Source organism: Camelus bactrianus, chromosome 2 (assembly GCF_048773025.1).
Source record: "Camelus bactrianus isolate YW-2024 breed Bactrian camel chromosome 2, ASM4877302v1, whole genome shotgun sequence".
Classification (NCBI taxonomy): Eukaryota; Metazoa; Chordata; class Mammalia; order Artiodactyla; family Camelidae; genus Camelus; species Camelus bactrianus.
Genome location: NC_133540.1, coordinates 28,951,968 through 28,967,912, shown reverse-complemented (window position 1 = coordinate 28,967,912; position 15,945 = coordinate 28,951,968). Strand labels below are relative to the sequence as shown.

Sequence of the window (15,945 nt, the reverse complement as noted above, 5' to 3'; positions counted from 1 at the left end):
TTTATATGTATCCCTTTCTTACTTTAAAATAGGATTAGAGTTCAGAATTAGGATCTGAAGCCTGTATTTTACAGCTAAATTACCTTTCAGAGTAAGATAAAACTGAATAGAAAAAAAGTAAAGTATTAAATAAATTGGTGTCTATTCCTTAACAAAAATAAATACTTTTTAATGAATCAAAACCTCAAGGATTAATTTCAAACAGAAACTTACCAAAATGAGGTAAATATATTGATTTATTCAACATATCCCTATTAAATGCTTATTTATTATAATTTTGATACTAATAAGCAGTGCAGACAAAATGGACAATAAGAAATATTTTCCTGACCTCAAGAAGTTTTAAATCTAATAAAAGAAACAAAAATTGTAATATGGCATGGTAAGTACAAAAATAGCTCTTATGTCTACAAATTTAATTCCTCTCTAGCACTTATGTCCATAAATTTAACTCTAAGATAGAGTTCTCTAAATTCATATATTCAAAACTCATAATCCAATGTTGGGGGCATCTAAGCTAAGAACTAAAGATGAGTAAGAGTTAATAGGGTTTGGGATTATTTATATCCTAATTTACAGTATAAGTGAGAAACATATTAAATTCATATTATATAATATATGCCCCGAAAGATTTTGATGTGTTCTCATACCAAAAATATCTGTACATGGCAAAGACTGAGTTCTTCAAATTGTATCAGAAGAAGAACAAATTCCTCTTCTATCTATTAATTTAATGAATGTTTCTAAATATACCCGGATGAATCTGAACTATCAGCATCCTATTGTCTACTCACTTCTCAAGGCTAAGGATCACCAACATTTTTGTTTACAATCTCTAGGAATTGCTTTATACACAAACTGTATTAAAAATAAAAAAAAAAAAGAATCACTACAGATCTCAGTGAAAACCCCCTAGACTTCTTAATCTCTTAAATAATGACTCTCTATTTTTGTTATATCTAGGTCATGATTGCAAGCTACCTCAAATCCTGGTCGTTTGGATGGATAAATGGATGACCTATGAAGAGCACCAGCCACTGAATGATTTAGCTGTGTAACTGTAAACCATTGTTAAATTTTATTCTACTGAAAATTATAAAAATTTTACTGCTATAATTTGGTTCATTTATTTGACATATTAAAATTTATTTCATTAGACATGGTATCATATGACATTCATAAACAGTTTAATTTCATTTTCTTTGGACTTTCTGGACCTTTTTTAAGTGCATAGCAAAGTTCAATGCTATAAATGGGTCAATAATAATATATGTAATATCCCATTAATATAAAATATATTCTGACCTTGGTTTCTAGACTCTATGCTACACACTTAAACATGATTACAAAGCATAAATTATTACAGTATTGACTATAATACAATGTGATTCACTCAGTCAATACAGGAAATAGCTGTATAATCAACTGATATCAAAATATTTGAGTTTATCCTTAAACTTCAGATTAGTTTACATAAATACTGTAAAAATACATAAACTTGTGTATATTCATTTAATGTATACACACACATTCCTGGTTAAACTAAAGTTGTTCTAGAAAGAATATCAACTCTTACTATAAGCACTTCTAAAGATCTATTCCTTCAGAAACAACATGTAAATTAAGAGTGAAGTCCAAATTACCCACAAAGGAGAGAGAACAAGTGACTTACGTAATTTCTTCTGAATGAAATATAAATCATCAGTGTTTTATGAAGAAAACAGCCATACTTTTATATATCTAATGATATCCTGTAATTACTATGATTCGAGAAACAGAGAAAACCAGAAGTAGAATACATTAAAAAAGAAGCATTTCCTGCATTATTCACTGTCTCAACTCTGATGCAGTAGCAGCTTTTCCTAAATCATATTTTACAAAAATTATCCATAAAAAGGATTTTGTGATCAAATATGCTAATATTATGCCCATAACAGATTCAACAATACACTTTATTATATACATACTTTACACACACACACATATGTATTTACTAGCTTTTTTCATAGAACATTCATTACCATCACACAGTACACACACTCGGATATGTGATACTGGCAATTCTGGATAATGAGAAGTAATCAAACAAGTACCTGGCTACCACAAATCCAACCAAGGAAAATTATATATATAGGAAAGAGCAGAGGAAATGCTTTAAGAAATTTAATATCAATTGATCCCAATGAAATTACAGAAATACAGATGGAACTCAGAAAAAGATTTTTGATTGAAAGGCAAAAGAGCCTGAAATGATCTCCTAATGAACAAAACAAAATCAGAATTAGATTAAACAGGGACTGATAAACAGTTTTTGTGATCCATCCCTAACTCCACTCCCTGTCCCTATAATTTGCTTCTGTTTCTCTTAAAGTCCTTATAAAATTCTATGCAACCATTTGTCTCTTCCACTAGATTAAAAGGAGAGACTTGCCTTAAAAGCATATGGTACACGTCTGCTAAATAAAAAAAGAAGTATCACCAGCAGGCATAGAGAGGTGGACTCAGGGCAGATAAATTGACACAAACCTCTGTAGAAGAGACAGCATTTGAACTGAGCCTGTGAGACAGTGGGGAAAAAAATACTTCTAAACCGATAGTTAATGGCCTCACAATACTACTGTATAAAAGCTCTGTAGCATAAGATTTTCTTATAGCGTAAGATTTCCTTATAACGTATAAGGAAGTTAAGACTTATATTTCCAATAACCAACTTATACTCAAAATTCCTATTTTGTGGTTGGCAAAAAGATAATCCTTTGTTTTACTATTTCTTTTTAAAACCACACGATTCTCTTACTACTAGTGAGTTTCAGTTTAAAATGTTGATGTGTACACTAAATACAGCACACTCTGAGAAGCTAAGCACCACGATTCAAAGAAGTAAATCTCCATTTATATTAAGTTCTGCAATAAGCAAAATGCATGCACAGTAACAGAAATCAAGTCAGTGGCCACTTGAGGTGATAAGGGGAGGGATTTAACTACAGAGGCACAGGGAACTTTCTGGATTGAAATGTTTGTGTATATGTCAAACTTCACTAAACTGTATACTTAAAATGCATGCATATATACTGTCTACTAATCATAAATAAATATCACCAATAAAGTTGATTTTCTTAAAAGAGGTAAATCTAATTAAGCCAAAAGAAAATGAAAAAAGTAACACCTTTTATATAAATGAACATGACTACAGTATTTGGTGTGACAAAATAGCTGACTCAATGAAAACAAACACTTAATATAAACTTAATACACAAAACCATGAGGGTATTTCATAATGAAAAAAAAAACTAAAACGTAAAATCCCAAACATGATGATTTATGACCAATGTTACCATTCATTTATTAATTATGCTGTTTTATAAATATTTGGTTGAATAATAATTATGCTGAATGTTGGAGATACAACAGAAAACAAAACAGTGCTCGCCTTTAAGGAACTTAGAGTCTAATAACAGAGAAATAAAAATCACAGGCAATATAAATAAAGAATAAAATTACTGTAAGACAGGTCAGTGAGTGCTCTGAATGTATACCTAACTCAGGCTTAGAGTTGTGGGAAAGAGAGGAGTCAAAGAAACCTTTCCCGAAGAGGCTGCAATTTAACTGGGAGCTGAATTATTTATTTATTCCATAAATATTCACCGAACAGCCACCACGTGCCAGGGACTGTGCTGGGTATTAGGTACATCCACAGTATCCCTCATGTACTAGCTACACAAAACACAAACAGTTGTTACTTTCGTAGGCCCTACAGCACAGAGAAGGAAATTGGCAATAAAAAAAGTAGTTAGACAAATATACTTAAAATTTCTGGTACATTCTATGATGAGTGCTCAGATGGAGACATGCAAAAAGATACCAAGTATAGATACGATGGTCTGAGAAGAGGATACTTAAGTTGAGCACTGAGTTATGAGAAGAAGCCGACAATTAAGAGTCATCAAATTCGAAAAAGGGAAATTTTAGGAAAAGAAAAAACATGCCAAGACACAAAATTATGACAGCACATTTGGGTAACTTTGAATAGTTCAGCCTACCCTGAGGACAGATACAAAAGCAAAGTGATAAGAAGTGAGGTCCAAACAGGAAAAGAAGCCTAATAATGAGATACCTCTGCGCCATGGTGTACAGCTGGGTTTGCTTGTCCCCTGCCTTGTTGGGTTTTTTTAAATTATCTACTCAAAATACTCATCAAAACTATAAAAAGTGAAAGTCCTTAAATTAAAAAGCTGGGAGCAGTATCATTAAGGTTACGTATTTAGAAGGATTAAACTCCAAAAAAAAAGAAGAAAATTAGAATTAAAAGAAAGAAATTATAGGAGAGTGATGAAAGAGAGGAACAGTTTACTACAAAGATTCAGGAAAAAATTCAAATGGCAATAATTCAAACATAAAACTGACATTAAAGAATCTTATGAATGGTGGTAACTGGTTCTATGAATATTATCATTTTAAAATTCATAATTCAGAGACATAGAAAGAAATGAATCAAAAATGACCAAACCTTTTTATCGTTACCTTCATGTGAAGGAAATATTTCCCCAAATATCAACAATCTGCATATGCTGATGAAAAATTCATTAAAGAAAAATCAGACTAACACTATGTTTTAAATTAACTTTTGCTGCTAATTAATTACTCAGATGGGATGCCAGGCCAAAATACATGGTGCTTCTAGCTTCTGCTTTTCTATGTACTCTATGTATTTCTGATAAATGGGAAAAGAATAGATGACCTGGCAGAAGGCTCAGACAATAATATGTGATTTACAGGACATGAATGCAGCTACCATAAGATTTATCTGACAGCCCTCTCCGATAGTGGACTGTTGAGTATCCGATGGAATGATTTCTAGTCTAGAAAGTCTACTACTGAGTAGCCATACACATTATTTATTTATTAGATGTTTTGGGTTGAAACCATTTTTAAATGATGCACTTCACAATGCACAGTCATAAATTTAGCTTTAAACCCAAGAAGGGAGGTAGTGTTATTGGAATGTATGTCAGACTGAATTAGGATGAGCAACACAACGCTTTTATAAAGTGGCCTTGAATGCAATGTCAATTCTTTCAAAAATGATATTAATGTCAAATGAGCAAGATACAAACACTTTACACAATGCTGGAGTAACATTATTTGAAATATTTACTTAACATTTTCTTTACATTCACATTGATTTCTAAAGGTTCATACACATACACAAAAAATATTGGGCATAAATGTTACATGTTTCTGAAAAACTGAATCTGAAATATAATTAAGAACTTGTTCAATTTTTTTCTGTGCATCAGAGCGTACACAGTTTCCTGAAGAATTTATACAGTCTTATCTAAAACACGTAAAGAAGACTTAAATCAGGTTTTGGAGCTTAAATAGTTCTTGAATTATTCTACATGGGATTCAATATATGAATAAACTTAATTTAAAAAACTTAAGTATGTATATAACTTTACTTAAAAACAGTATGCTGAATATTTTAAAAAAGGTTTCAACCCTAAATAATATTTTGCCTTAAAAATGTTAAAATTTAAATGGGATAAAATACGAAAGTGTCTAATCAACCTATTAATAAGTAGATATTGAAAAACAGTCCTAATGGAAGCTTTAACAAAATACATAGTGATCTGTTTGGTCTTAATGACAGCAAACTCAAAGTGATCATTTCCTCATTTCTTAAGTTTAGGCTCTAAACTCTTTTCTAATAAAATGTGGCAAATTGAAATACCTTGTTAAAAAGAATGCAAAAAGAAAATAAGTTTTGAACGGATTCAAAAAAATAATCAGCACATGGCTGATCGTCATGAAATTAACATCAACTAATTTGTAAAGTTTTAAATCAAATTTGCAGATGTTAAGTTCATAAGCATATCCCATTATTTATGTGATTAAAAAGGAGTTTCTGACCTGATCTTTCGATCTTTGGCACTCAATCCTCTCCATCTCCTCTTAAAAAATTAATTAAAATTTTAGCAAGATGCTAGCTTTTCACTTCCCACCCTATCTCAGGGTAAAAAAAAAATTATCAATCAAACTCAAGCCATCCCCACCCAATATCTGCAAAATGTCGACTTCAAATTCAATTTCATATCCCTTAAGCTTTCATGTAGAAAAAGACAGTTCACTTCTTAACAAAATAAATCACTTTTGTGATTGCCAATGTGACCTCTTTGAATTAGGAAAATTCAAAGTGAAAAATGTAATTATCACCCCAGAACAATCTGTATACATCTGGAGCTAATTCTGGCTTCATTTTTCACATCATTTTTCACACTGTGCTACATCTTACAGAGATGCCATGGAACTTTTGAAGAACCCATAAAAAATGTTAAGAACTTAAAATAAACCAGTAATGTACTTTATTCAGACAAAACCTTGAGAATATCTGACTTCTGCAACTTACTCTATCAAGTGATCTTCATATCCCATTTGATTGGAATAGTATTAAACAGCACTGTGACATACATGACAAATAGGTCTATTAAAATGTGTCATTATCTTTCCAGCTTCTAACATTCAACTGTATAATATACTAATAGCTTTCATCTATCAAGAAAATATTCAATTCTTCTAAACCAGAAAGTGAAACTTCATTATCGAAATTCACCTATGGGACTATTACATAATTATAAACAACAAATTCATACTTCTGTGAAGAAACACATAAAATTGTAAAAAAAAGTCTCTTAAAGTAAAGTGTAATTTCATGTCAGTATAAGAATGGCATATGGTAATTTCCATCCAAGAAATAAACAAGAAATTATTTCAAATCAAATTATTTAATGAGAAATTTTTTCCAGTCAGCTTTTAAAGAAATGGAGTTTTCTAGGGGAGATAATTAAATTATAAAAACATGATTCTCACTAAATCTAAGAATAATAAGCCCACTACAAACATAACTACTCTTCACAAGTTCATTATAAAAATCCATTAGGTGTAATCTCTAGAAGTAATTGTTCTTACTGCATTTTATTGACAATGCGTACTATTGATTTTTCACACCTTCTATGATTCTTTAATTTGTATTCATGAAATGTCCATCAGCACAGTCTAAATAAATTTGGCAATATAGGCACTAAAATGAATAAATCGATGCAAAGAAACATTAATTCTGCATTATCCTTATTCATCAGGCAAGTAAACCATAAGAGTTGTAAATGAAGGTCAAAGGTTTTGAAATGGGTCAGAACCCTTGACCTCTACACCAATATCCTTCCTATTAAAAAAGGCTATTTTAAAGTTTTAAGTAGGGGAATTTACTACCAGCGAGATACCATTTTTAAAAGACTACAAAGAAAACTCTCAATAAAAACATTCATCTGTTTAACTGCAAAACAGAAAAGAAAATATCAAAGGATACATGATTATTTTTTGTACGTTTTAAAAAAAACCATTAACGTTTACCACATGAGGTATAAGGTTTCTGAACACTGAAACTAACCCTGCTTTTAGGAATTTATTTACTGCATCTTATTATGATGGCTGCCATATTTTTGTTGATGTTTTCCCAAATCTACTGTGTATGTCAAAAATAATTAGCAATGACAAGAATTCAAAATTATTTATCACTCATTTTATAACCTCTGCACAAAAGGGAAGTAAACCCATTATTCCCAGGGGAAGTCCGAATGGCACTCCACAAGGTATAGAAATAAATCTGTTTCTATAACCTTAATACACGAAGCAAAGAAATTCACCCATCTCAAGATCATCTGATCTGGACATTGTTAAATGTGACTTTAAAAACCTCTGTTTCTCATTCATCTATCTGATTTCTCTCAGCACTCCAAAATTATCTGCTAGTGCCAAACATAAAATGTAATCCTTCTGCAGTACAAATACAATTATATTAAAACTGCAAACTCAAAACTCTGTTACAGCAAAACTTTCCAATGAAATATTTTAACTTCCTTTCAAAACGAATTTAAGAATTTACTTTAAATCAAACATTTATTCTTGTCACTCACCTGAGAACACAGCAGCATAACCAGCTCCACAACTGAACTACTAGACTTCATGCAAACCAGACCTATTTTAAAGAGAATTAAAAACAACAAAATTACAAAGTAAAAAAACAAATAAGAGATATATTTCTTATACAACTTTGTCCAAATTGGTTTTTAAAATAAAATTTAAGATCATGCCAAGAACCAACCTGTACATATATGATCATATGAGTAAACAAAGGATTCTGTAATTACTTTAAATTTGGCATCAAAACGATCACGATTTTTTGTAGCCTATTTCATTTCAGCTTTCAAATTACTAAAACATTTATTACAAGTTCATGTACAATGACATTTCACAACACTCATAGAAATGTGCACAACATATGCCATGTTGATCAATATCATCTAAATTTTGTTTTGGAGAGAGTTGATTGTTATACATGCAGAGAAGGGAAATGGCTCCATGACCTTTGCTTTCTCCACCACACTCTCTCCCTTCAACCCTCTAGCTATCAATCAAGTTTCCATTTTGTTTCATGGCAGAAGACATCCCAAACACTCTTATTAGTACCTTGACCTGTGACCTCACACTAAACCTTAACAGAAGTGCAAGCCGTTGTCTGTTATATATTCTTGATTTTTTATGAATAAATTCATTTCTATTTTTTTCTCTTATATTTCATTCGGGTTCAACAGAAATACTTCAGGAAGGAAGTTTTATACAATTAATACCTATGTAAAGACTTCTTAAGTTTTGATTACCAATAAGATCTAAAGTAGTAATTCAATGAACGCTGTATAATCAGTATCTTAAAAAGGCAATGCCAATAATTAAAAGCACTAAATTGCTAAATTACATTAGTAATAATCAGAAAAATTACAATTTTTAATTCCATATTTTTCTAAGCAAACACAAGTTTGAGTTCAAACTAAACTAAGTGTAACAACTAAAATAACTCCTCATGGGTACGCACCCTACAGAATTATCTTATTTCTTTCTTCCTCTCCATTAAAGTTACTGCAGGCACCCATCCCATCCCACACCCCTCCTTTAATCGTATTGCTCTACAGTTCCTTCTCCTTCCGTCTTTTAGTCATGATGTCTCATACCTGCTGACAGCACATGTCGGCATTCTTTAGCCTTACAAATAGGATTCAAGTTAAATAGGTTGTTCACCGCCTTTCCTTTTTATAATAGGTATAACCACTTTTCTCCACTGTCTTAAAAATATACAACATAGAAATCATGGTAACAGTGTTGGCACTGGCATGAAAATTAGCTATAGAATATCTATCTACATGTTGCATTAAGCAAGCAGGCCCTTAACTAGACTAAACTGTAGTTTCTGTGGAGCGAAGATGAGCATACCTCCTCAGGCTAATGCCAAGGCCAAAAGGAAGGGCATGGCCATCCTCCAGCATTTTTTGCTGGTGTGGCCCTCTGCTGATCTGAAAACCTGTCACTTTTCATAAAATGTAACCCAACTACAGGAAGTTTCATATATTTCAACTTCAAAAGCCACTAATTCTAGCAAGTAAATTCAGATCTTTCTACAACTAGGTCATTATTCCTTATTGCTCTATTTTAGAGGAACCAGAATTCCTATCAACTTTCCTTTCATGACAAAGCATTTAGGCCCTGATCTGGCTCAGCCTTTTATACCCACTCAGATAATGAACAGTAACGATTAAAGGGCCTTGGGCCGTCCAAAGTTAGAAAGACTCATAGGTGTCCTCCTGTCTCTACAACATATCGTAGGATAGCTCGATACTTACATACTTTGAAAAAATTACTTATTTCAGGCTTATTTCAGATTAGCAAAGTGGAAGAAGGTTAATGCTACCCAGTTGGACATGAAGATTCAGCAAAAAAATACAACCACTGCTCAGTGGATTGAGTGTTCAAGGACAGTAAGATGTCAAGTAACATTTCATAGTTTGATTAGAACAATTCATATTTTTTTTGGAGCAGAGTTTTGTAGATTTGTAAAGAATGGTAGGGGGCTGGGTGGATGGTACATTAAATTTTAAGTAAGGGCATCAGAGAGCTTACAGTAGACCCCTAAAGGGCACTGATACTGCCAACACAAATATATAACCTTGGGAGGAAGTAAACGGAGGTAATCTCAATAAGGGACTTGGTATCGGATTGCAAAACTTAATCACCTCTCTCTATTTTTGATCTCAGTTTTTACCTTTGGGTGACACTGGTTACATGGATGAAAAAGCAAGAAATGAATTGTAAGCCAGTAAATCTGTCTTCAGAGCTACAGTCAGACTCTAAGGATTATCCAAAGGAAAGCCTTAAAACAACACTTGGAGTGAAACTGTAAGTTGTTGAAGTATCAGGTTTCACCTTAGACACACACAAATCCTATTAACTGCCCCAATTAGCAGAAAGAGAAAAAGGTACTGTTGGCTCAGAGTTTGGACTGGGCTCATAATCTGACTCTCTAAAAGCCTCTCAGAGTAATGATTGGTTTCAGTTTGTTTGGTTTTATCTTTGGTTGGATTTTAAGCATTACAGAATTTTAGTCTCTTCAAAAGAGACAAACTGAGGTTGCCAAAACCAAGTGTTATACCTTTCATGTGTTTCATGACCAAAGACCACTGCAATTTTTTTCAAAGACTATTTATACCACCTCTATTACTACTTTTTCCTTACTACTAAACTCAGAAATATTAAATGACTTACCAGATATTAAGCTAGCAACATTTGAACACTGAGATTTCTAAACTCTCAAGTATACCATAAAAAAGTCATGACCATTTACCATCTGGAATGTCAGAATCCCTTTTTTAAAATAATTATTTATCTTAAGTCACCTTAAATAATTTACATAAAGGGATGGTTAAAAACATTATCAGAAGTTCTAGTAAGACTTTAAGCATAATAAACCCAAAATTTTTCCCATTTTCCTGGTTTTGAAGGTATCTGTCTATAATTTGGATATAATTAATTGCTCCTGATCAATCTGTAAACATGATATTCATCTTATAAATACTAATTCTAAGTTACAAATAAACTTTTAATAGGTACTAACTTATCATTAGTTCTGGTCCTTCTTTATTATTATTTTTTTTTAATTTTAGGGGCAGGTAATTAGGTTTAATTTTTTTTAATGGAGATAGTGGGGATTGAATCCAGAACTTCACCAATGCTAAGTACATGCTCTATACCGAGTTATATCTTCCCCCTGGTCCTCCTTCTTGAACTAACATCACCAAGTGCAATATTTTGGAAAAGCTGGACTAATAGGTTGTTCAAAATTCTGTTAAAGAGAGGAGAGTCATCTTCTTTTCTCCAAAATTGCAAAATATTTCCTTCTTCAGATTATAAACACCATTTAGAATGATCAATCCACTGAATTTTTTCATTTCTACATGAATGGTTCCTTCCAATGATCTTCATGCATACACCAGCTTTTTGTATTTATTCACTTAGAAACTGCAAAGTAAACTGTGGTGCACAGTCATCACAAATGACGGATGAACACTGTCACATGCCTCTTTAGCAAAATGAGATGATCCAGGTTCTTGCCATAAAACATCGGATAAATTCTGTAGAATGAAGTCCTTCCTGTTGAATGGCATGATGCTGGGAAAACCAATTTCCTTTTTGTCCACAGAAATACACTGTGCACAAATAAATTCTTGAGTTGGATAAAAATTGTGAGTACTGCTCCCTGTCTTTTCAAATTCATCGACAAATGGTCTAGTAATTATAAAATGTCTTCCTCTGTCAATGTTTTTCACCTCACTATTATGGGCAGAAAATAAATTCTAAATTCTTAACTATGTTCGATGAAACCTAAAAATAAGACCACAAAGATGGAATCCATAGACTTCTTTTATATCAATATTTCTCAACCTTTTTTGAGGAACCTAAGGAGCCATTTCAGGACATTTTTCTTAATTATGCCCTATGAAATTTTAATACTAAAGAAATACTGTACAGATGTACTGTGGTCCATTGGAGAATCACAAACTATTGTAGTATTTAGGTATTTGCCCTCCTAAAATACCAGTCTTTGATCTCATTGAGAAAACAAATTTATACCTGCTTAAAATATGAAGTAACACTTTGCGCAACACAGTAAGAAAACTAAGGGTGATCCAAGAATGATGATTTACTATCCTAGTGCACCTTGATTCTAGGGGCAATTCCACTATTTTTGTTTTCTTATTATTTTAATCCTTAATATAGTTAGAAATAACAGATGAGTACTGATGACTAGCAAAATGTTCTAAGATATAGAAAAATTAACATCACAAAGATCCCATAATAAATCCTAGATTTATAAAAAATGTCCAATGAAATCATTTATGGTAACTGTCAGATAGAATCAACATTTTTTAAAGTAATTATGTTTTTGGAAGGCCCCTAAAAAAACAAAAGCAGTAAAATATCAATGTTTACAAAGGGCTGTAACTCCTTGAAAAAGAGAGTTACCATCACTAAAATTAAGCCAATCAGAAAATACATGGCAAGATGTAATATGAAGTACCATAGCTAATTAAATGTTTAAATACACAGGATAGAGAAACTGCTAAATGACATCACCAAGAAGAATAGCCACAGAGAATCTAGATATGAAATATTCTACAGAACCACCAACCAGATTTCTTCAACTAGTCAGTAACATGAAAACAGAATAATAGAGGAAAACTATTTGACATTAATAAGGAGTTAAGAGACATAATTAAATGCAATAAATTGATTTTGTTTGGATCTTAATTCGAAGAAAATCAATTATAAAAAAAACTTTTAGATAAAGATGAATACGGGCTGAATATTAGGTAACACTGTAGAACTACTATTAATATTATTAGGTATAATAGCAGAAATTATGATTTGTAAGAAAATAACCTTTTGATATGAATTATGAATGATTTAGGGTGAAATCTGGGGTTGTCTGGGGTTGTTTTAAACACTAAAGCAAAATAAAGGGAGGTGAATATAACCACCATGGCAAAACGAAGGTGGTTTGGGTAGTTGGTAATAATAAGTTCATGGATATTGAATTTCCTACTTTATAAATATTTTAAATGTTCCTTAAACTTTTTTTAATAAAAAGTTCATTTAAAAGATTTAAAAGTAATAAATTTTCGAGTACCTGGTCACACAGCTAGGTAGGTCACTGGCAAGGGCAGAATTAAGACTGAGGTCTCCTCCCTTTCAGTCCAATGCTTTTTGGAAAGTACCACGGTGCAACCACCTCCACTCAAAACTTTTCTGTTTTACAGTGCATGGAACCACTACCCAAAGGATTCCTCACAACTTAAAATATAAAAGCTACATTACAGCTCTTAATTTGTTTGCTGTTTTTATGAACTCAGCCCTATGAGGAGGTACCACCCAAGTTTATAGATATCTGAGCAAGAGTATCATCTTCCTTCTTGTCATTTTATCAGAATTTACCAATAAGAAATTGATTCTAAATTTTGTTCAAGATCTAGAATTGTAAAGTTTAGTACTTCTGAGTACCTAAGATGATCCTATTTTATTGGATCATTATAAAATTCAAAGACCAAATAAATGGCAACAATGTCCTGCTACACTGAAAGGCTATAATTAATACATTCATTGTACAGTTACAAAATGAAATATAATTAATAAGTTGTCACACCACTTTAAAAGAAGAAAATAATACATGAAGCATAAATTAGGGTGCAACCTTTGATTTATCACTTCATTTCCTTTCAAATCTTATTACTTCATCAGATCAATAGTTCTTGGCTAAATATTTATATCTTTTAGCAGATAAATTTCCACCCTAAACTTAATTCAAGTATTTCTAAAACCTAAACTTTGTTTTCAAATAAATTAAGTGTTACTTTTTGACCATACGGAAACAGTGCTGACATCCCATAATTAACATCAGACACAGATATTTTAAACTATTATCTTACCTATAACTTGCACTACCATTATATCCTTATTTCTATAAAAAGAGGGGCTTTTTTTTCCCCACAAGTTTTAAGAAATTCCTTAGGAGATCATCTAGTGACTAGTTTGACACAACCTCAAAGTACTCTACCTAGAAAAGATCCAGTCATCTATGTATGATATAGGCAGGAAAGAGTAAAATACTACTGTACCTTCTACTTATTTGTAAGACAGAATTCTACGGATAGAGACTAATAATGCATTCCTCATTTTCCTAGTATGTGGCAGTACACTGTTGGTTATATAGATCTTAAATTCAAGTAAAATCCCAGGTAAATGCCCCACTGATCAGGTAAATGCCCCACTAATTACTGTAACATTAGTCTCTCTAATTCTTTATTCTCATAGTTAATTTTAATGCATTAAAAATTTTCTTAGTTCTTTGGTTCAATACATAATTTTCTTTTCTTTTTTTATTATTCCTAAAAACACACACATTTACTGCACACAAATCTCATCCAAATCACTGATTTTGAAAACCTTGTATAAAACAGAATTATCAGACATAACTTATTCTTTAAAAAATACGTACAGACTCTGTGAGAAACCTTGAAAACAAACAATAAATCCCCATTAATCTAGTTATTCATTGAAGTTTTTAACCCTGAAATTTAAGAAATATACAAATAAATGTGTGTGTGTGCGTGTATATGTGTGTGTGTGTGTGTGTGTGTGTGCGTGCGTGCGTGCGCACACGTGTAAAAAAAAAACAGAAAAGCCACTTACTTGTTCCTTCTATAAGCAGTTCTTGTCCGTGGCTACCCAAAAGTGTCCGAGAAAGAAAAGGTGCAAAATCTACAAAAATCTCTCGCAGAAGAGGAGCTGCCTTTTCCAAAGCATGTTCGAGCCTCTCTGTAATACTAATGGAAAGGTGTTAACTCACTTGTTCTATTCATTAGCATTTATAAATTTTCTAGTTTTAAAATCAGTGATAGAAATATAAAACTATGTGAAAATTTAAAATTTCCCTAAAGCCTCACTATCGCTATGCATACCATTCCTTCTGCCTGGAATACCCTTTTTCATTCTGTTCTATATTGCCACCCCCAGCCCTCACAGACAACCTGGTAAACAACCACTCCAATCATCAGCTTATTGGAAGTCATAACTGGCCAGTAGAGAGCACTTGATTTGAGCCCATTATAAACTAAACAAACTCTATCAAGTCCTTATTAAATTTTCTATTACCACTAAACCACAAGTACCTTCAGATCAAGAACTATGCCTTAGCTTCTAAGTTCTCAGCTGCACCATACAGTACAAATTCAATAAATGCTTATAAACTGAAAGAATCAGTTTATTTTTCATTGACATCTGTCTCTATAGTAATTTCTTTCTAACGCAATCTGAAAAACTTTTCATTTGTAAACAGTATACTTTACTGGCACATTTACAATGATCTCAGTTTACACAATGTATGCCTTTGTGACTATATGTACATATATTCATACATATATGTATACACACAGAAACACATATATACACACACAGTTCCTCAGTTTCCACGGGCAAATAGTTTCAAAACTCCCACAGACAGCAAAATCTGTGGATGCTCAAGTCCCTTATATAAAAGGGCATAGTATTTGCACATAACTCATGCACACCCTTCTGTATATTTTAAATCATATTTAGATTACTTATGATACCTGATACAATGTAAATGCTGTGGGAATTATTGTAAATACAATGTAAATAGTATGTAAATAGTTGCCAATGCAAGGCAAATTCAAGTTTTGGTTTTGGAAACCTTCTGGAATTTTTTTTTTAATATTTTCAATCTGATGTTGGTTGGATCCATATCCAACTACATATATACATATTTAAGGAGTTAAAAAAAAGGCCCCTGCATTTCAGAAAATTCTGTTTCTAAGTTATAAACAAAGCATATATGTAAACAGTCATTACTTATTTACTACTCATAGGAGAACTTCCTATTCAAACTATCAATTACTGAAAGTACTGAAACCGTCCATTGGTAAGCTGCTGGAAATTTCTGTGGTCAATAACCATCTCTTCTCAGGTACTACCCGTAATACTACTCCT

General features: G+C 32.0%; 1 protein-coding gene across 5 annotated transcripts in view; it reads right to left on the bottom strand.

The window, feature by feature from the left end:
* Nucleotides 1-15,945, bottom strand: part of LRBA (LPS responsive beige-like anchor protein) — a 620,528-nt gene that overhangs the window by 430,039 nt on the left and 174,544 nt on the right. For all 5 annotated transcript variants that reach the window (XM_074377442.1, XM_074377438.1, XM_074377451.1 and 2 more), the window contains 2 exons: nucleotides 14,629-14,762; nucleotides 7,971-8,032 (listed from right to left, as the gene is read on the bottom strand). In XM_074377442.1, the coding sequence (XP_074233543.1) occupies nucleotides 7,971-8,032; nucleotides 14,629-14,762 (196 nt within the window). The remainder of the gene's footprint in view (nucleotides 1-7,970; nucleotides 8,033-14,628; nucleotides 14,763-15,945) is intronic.